Source organism: Manacus vitellinus, unplaced genomic scaffold, assembly GCF_001715985.3.
Source record: "Manacus vitellinus isolate BGI_N305 unplaced genomic scaffold, ASM171598v3 scaffold_14_pilon, whole genome shotgun sequence".
NCBI classification, from domain to species: Eukaryota; Metazoa; Chordata; class Aves; order Passeriformes; family Pipridae; genus Manacus; species Manacus vitellinus.
In genome coordinates, this window is record NW_021939063.1 from 17,492,958 (window position 1) to 17,498,054 (window position 5,097).

At 66.0% G+C, this 5,097-nt stretch overlaps 2 protein-coding genes across 2 annotated transcripts in view; both read left to right on the top strand.

Annotated features, from left to right (window-relative positions):
* The first annotated feature begins 119 nt into the window (after nt 1-119).
* On the top strand, nt 120-4,558 carry LOC115307230 (acylamino-acid-releasing enzyme-like). The gene is made up of 22 exons (XM_029958360.1): nt 120-291; nt 558-704; nt 804-930; nt 1,008-1,107; nt 1,203-1,278; nt 1,353-1,516; nt 1,593-1,730; nt 1,819-1,910; nt 2,011-2,051; nt 2,128-2,249; nt 2,415-2,475; nt 2,544-2,641; nt 2,721-2,772; nt 2,857-2,945; nt 3,054-3,192; nt 3,267-3,350; nt 3,421-3,501; nt 3,593-3,681; nt 3,786-3,976; nt 4,053-4,155; nt 4,235-4,341; nt 4,413-4,558. The coding sequence occupies exons 1-22, from the start codon at nt 120-122 to the stop codon at nt 4,516-4,518; spliced, it is 2,379 nt and encodes a 792-aa protein (XP_029814220.1). The 3' UTR covers nt 4,519-4,558.
* A 103-nt stretch (nt 4,559-4,661) lies between these two features.
* Nucleotides 4,662-5,097, top strand: part of LOC115307231 (acylamino-acid-releasing enzyme-like) — a 4,751-nt gene continuing 4,315 nt past the window's right edge. The window contains 2 exon segments of the mRNA XM_029958362.1: nt 4,662-4,778; nt 4,958-5,077. Coding sequence (XP_029814222.1) covers nt 4,662-4,778; nt 4,958-5,077 — 237 coding nt within the window.

A 5,097-nucleotide genomic window follows, 5' to 3' on the forward strand; every position in this document is an offset into this window, starting at 1 on the left:
CACGCCGCACCCCCGTCCTGCACTCCCGGGACCCCCGACCCTCACTGCCCCCGCTCCTTCCCCACTGCTCCGGTGACTGCCCCGGTTCGGCACCCCCTGGCACCCTCCTGTATCTCCCCATGGACCCCGGTTACTCCCTCCCAGCGCACTCATACCCACTAGTACCCAGTAACTTCCCCGAGTACCCTCCTAGATGCCCCCTGTGCCCCAGTAACTGCACCCAGTATCCTCGTACCCACTGGTACCCCGATAAGTGCCCCGACACCCTCCTAATCCCCCCTATGTGCCCCAGTACTGCTCTCCAGTACCCTCTTAGCCCCTGGCACCCCAGTAGTGCCTTGGCTCTGCACCCCCAGTACTGCCCCAGCCCTGCAGTAGCTGCCCCTCTACCGTTGTCCCCCTCCCGTACCCCAAATCTGCCCCAGCTTTCCACTCCCAGGCGTTGCTCCCAGTATGCCTCTACTTCTCCCCATGTACCCTGGTGCCCCAGTAACTGCCTCCTGTGCCCCATCACTGCCCGGTCCTTGCCCCCCACCCCTCACCCCACACATCTCCAGCCACTCTGATCCCACAGGTGCCTCCACGCACAGAGGAGCTGTCGGAGCTGTACCGGGAGCTGAGCCAGCACCCGGAGCTCAGTGCTGCCTGCCTCGGCCCCGACCTCACCACCCAGTACGGGGGCAAGTACTGCAGCCTCTACACCGGTACGGGGACGGGCTGTGCCCTCTGGGGACTGGGGGGACCCCGGGTGGTCCCTGCCTGCCTGGTGGGGAGACAGCTGGTGTCCTCACCCCCCTCCTCAGAGTGGTCGCAGCGGGACCTGGCGAGGGCCGAGAACATCAATTTCTGCCGCCAGTACCTCCTCTTCCACGATGGAGCCTCCATCGTCTACTCAGGGCCTGTCGGCACCTGCTCCGAGATCAAGGGCGAGTGAGTCTCATGCCGCTCCCCACACGGGATCCCCGGGGTGCTGATAGAGGGGCTGATGGGCATCCACCCACTCACAGGCTGCTGAGCCGCGAGTCCCCCAGCGGGACACTGAAGGCCGTCCTGTGCAAAGTCCCTGGCAAGGAGAAGGAGAAAGAGAAGGAGAAGCAGTTCCTGGAGGTGAGGAGGGGTCCAAGGGGGGGCTGGATACTTGCTGTGTCTCAGGGCCAGATCCACGCTGTGTCTTGGGGCCGCCCCACGATCTCTGTCCCCAGGTGTGGGATCAGAACCGCAAGGTAAAGAGCATTGACCTGACAGCGCTGGACAAGCACGGCAACGTCTGCGACGATGGTGAGGGGCCTGGGGATGCCAGGGGCTGTGGGGTCCTGGGGGAAGGGATGGCTGGTGCTGACCGTGCCCTGCAGACCAGTTTGGGTGCCTCGCCTGGTCACACTCGGAGACCCACCTGCTCTACGTGGCGGAGAAAAAGCGTCCCAAGACCGAGTCCTTCTTCCAGAGCGAAGCCCCCGAGCTGGGCACCTCTGATGAGGACACAGGGCAGCCCAAGAAGGAGGATGCGCCCCTCAAGGTGGGGTTCACCCACCCACCCTGGGGCAGGTGGGGGCTGGACAGGTGGCTGTGGGGCTGACGGGGCTATGCCACAGGGTGAGCAGTTCGTGTACCATGAGGACTGGGGGGAGACTCTGAGCACCCACAGCGTGCCTGTCCTCTGTATCCTGGACATCGAGGGCAGCAGCGTCTCAGTGCTGGAGGGCATCCCTGAGCACCTCTCTCCTGGCCAGGTCAGGATGGGGAGCCGCAGGGAACTGAAAGAGGGAGATTTTGGGGGCCAGCAGCCATCTGAGCCACTCATCTCCCCTCTCCCTGCAGGCTTTCTGGTCCCCTGAGGACACCGGTGTGGTGTTTGTGGGCTGGTGGCACGAGCCCTTCCGCCTGGGGCTGCGTTACTGCACTAACCGCCGGTGAGTCCTCGTGGGGCACCCCACAGCCTGAACCCCACAGTGAGTCCGTGTGGGGCACCCCACCCCACAGCCCCACCATGACACCCCTGTGTGCCGGCAGGTCAGCACTCTTCTATGTGGACCTGACGGGTGGGAAATGTGGTGAGTGGCACAGACCCCAACCCCGCCGGTGCCCCGGCTCCCCACAGCCCCTCACTGTCCCCCTGTGCCCATGCAGAGCTGCTCTCTGAGGACACCAAAGCCGTGTGGTCCCCACGGCTCAGCCCCGACAGCTGCCGCATTGTCTACCTGGAGAACGATGTCCTGGGCCCCCACCAGCAGTGCAACCGCCTCCGCATGGTGAGCAGCACCGGGGGGACACCAGGGGGACACCGGGGGAGGTAGCAGGGTGCCTCTGCCAAGGTGGGGGCTGGCAGGAGGGCAGTGGTGCCCCCTCTCTGTGCTGCAGTGGTGGCAGGCGGGATGAGACCCTGCAAAACTCACCCCATTCCGTGTCTCCCACAGTACGACTGGTACACCAAACAGACCAGCACGGTGCTGGAGGCTGTGCCTCGGCAGGAGTGGGGTGAGTACAGCCATGGGGGTTTCGGAAGGGACACAGGGGGACACTGAGTGCCACCACTGTCATCATAGGTGCCTTCCCGGGAATCTACTGCGGGGCACTGCCAGGGATGTGCTGGGCAGCCGACAGCCGCCGAATCCTGCTGGACACGGCCCAGCGCAGCCAGCAGGTGAGGGGCGGGGGGGGGGGGCCCCTGGGGGGGCCAGGCCAGGTCAGGGCTCTACTGAACTCTGCCCTCGTGCCCCTAGGACATGTTTGTGGTGGACACGGCGACGGGCAGCACAACCTTGCTGACAGCTGGTGAGTGATGGGCCAACGGGGCCATGCCGGTGCCAGAGGTGGGGAGGGGGTCACACCTGCAGGTCTGACCTCCCTACTCCCCAGATGGCCCCCGGGGAAGCTGGTCTGTCCTGACCATCGACCGGGACCTCTTGGTGGCCAGATTCTCCACCCCTAGCTGCCCCTCCATGTTGGTAAAGTCACGTCCCCCTCTCCAGTGCCCACCAGCCCCTTGGTGCAGGCGCTGACCCTTCTTCCCAGTGCCCACCTTGACGTGAGCACTGACCCCTCTCCCTGCACAGAAAGTGGCCGTCCTGCCCGCTGCCGGCCATGAGGCACAGGTACAGTGGATCTGCCTGCAGGACGCACCCCCTGTGCCCGGCATCAGCTGGGGCATCCTTACCCTGCAGCCCCCTCCAGAGCAGGAGCACCCCCAGTATGGTGAGTGCCTGGGGAGGCAAGGCTGGACTCCACCACCCCAACTGATCCCTGACACCCCCACCCTGCCTCTGTAGGGGGCCTGGACTTTGATGCCATCCTGCTGCGCCCGACTGAGGGCCCCACTGCCCAGAAGCCCCCGCTGGTCGTGATGCCCCATGGTAAGAGCTTGTCCCTACCCTGCTGTACCCCAGCTGGGCAGCGTCACCCCCCTGCCTTTGCCATTTGCAGGGGGTCCCCACTCCGTATTCACGGCCGGGTGGGCGCTGTACCCGGCGGCGCTGTGCCGCGTGGGCTTTGCTGTGCTGCTGGGTGAGTGACACTGGGGCTCTGGGGCACTGCCCACGGAGGGCTGGGGTGGGGGCACAGAGGAGGAAGGGCTCTGACGCTGCCCCCCACGCAGTGAATTACCGCGGCTCACTGGGCTTTGGCCAGGACAGTGTGGCCTCCCTGCCCGGCAACGTGGGCACGCAGGACGTGCGCGATGTGCAGGTACGGCCCGGCACGTGGTCCTGGGGCACACACGTGCTCCCATGGGTACCCCGAGTAGAGAAAGCAGAGCTGCCCACCTCAGTGGGTGTCCCCTGTGGTGGCAGCTCTGCGTGGAGAGGGTGCTGCAGGAGGAGGCGCTGGATGCCAGCCGGGTGGCACTGGTAGGTGGCTCACACGGCGGCTTCCTGGCGTGCCACCTCATCGGGCAGTTCCCCGACACCTACCGTGCCTGCGTGGTCCGCAACCCCGTGGTGAACATTGCCTCCATGGTGGCCACCACAGACATCCCTGACTGGTGAGCACTGCTGCCCGTGATCTCCCAGGCTCCCTGCCACGCCAGCCCCACACATGCCCCTGACTCTCACCCGCAGGTGCCTGACAGAAACAGGGCTGCCCTACGCACTTGATGCCCTGCCAGACCCAGCCCAGTGGACAGAGATGCTGCACAAGTCACCCATTCGCTATGTCGACCGGGTATGTCCCCATCTCTGTCCTCATCCCTGTCCCAGTCCCTGCCAGCAGTGCCAGTGCTGAGGCCATGTCACTCCTGCAGGTCCGTGTGCCTGTGTTGCTGATGCTGGGGGAAGACGACCGGCGTGTGCCCCCCAAGCAGGGGCTGGAGTATTACCATGCCCTTAAGGCCCGGGGTGTCCCCACACGGTGAGTGGAGTGCTGGGTGCCCAGATGATGGGGGTGCAGGCATGGCACTAACCCCTCTCTCTCCTCCACAGGGTGCTCTGGTACCCAGGGAACGGCCACGCGCTGGATGGTGTCGAGGCTGAAGCTGATGGCTTCATGAACATGGCACTGTGGCTGCTCAAGCACCTGGAGTGCTAAGGGCCCCCACTGCTGCCATCCCCCCAATAAACGATGTAGCTCAGCATCCCGGTGTCTCTGGTGGTGGTGCCCCAGGAGCTGGTGGCCACTGGACCTTTCCCCTGCGTGGGTGGGCAGTTGTGCTGCCAGGAATGCGTTGGGCCATGTGGAAGGGTGAGCCCTGCCTGGCTGTCCTGGGCCGCAGGGAGCAGCTGGAGGGCTGGCACCGGCGGGGGCGCTGGCGTCGGGCCGCTCCCACGTGCCTTGGCGGGCATCCAGCTGTGAGCAGCCCGCAGGCGGCCCGGGGGCACAGCACGGCCCATGGCCACAGGGAACCAGCCGGGCATGGAGGTGGGCAAGGGGGCTCGGGGGGGTCTGCGTGGGTGAGCACAGCCCCGTTTCAGGAGCTGGGCATGGGGGTGAGCTCTCCCCCTCCAACATGCCTCTTCCCCCGGCCCAGGCGGCCGGCGGCCCCGCTGCCTGCTACCGGGAGCTGAGCCAGTTCCCTGCTATCACCCGTGCCGCCCTCGGGGCCGCGGCGGGGGGACAGACCTTCCTGCTCTACACCGGTGAGTCGCAGGCTCGGCCCCCGCTGCGCCT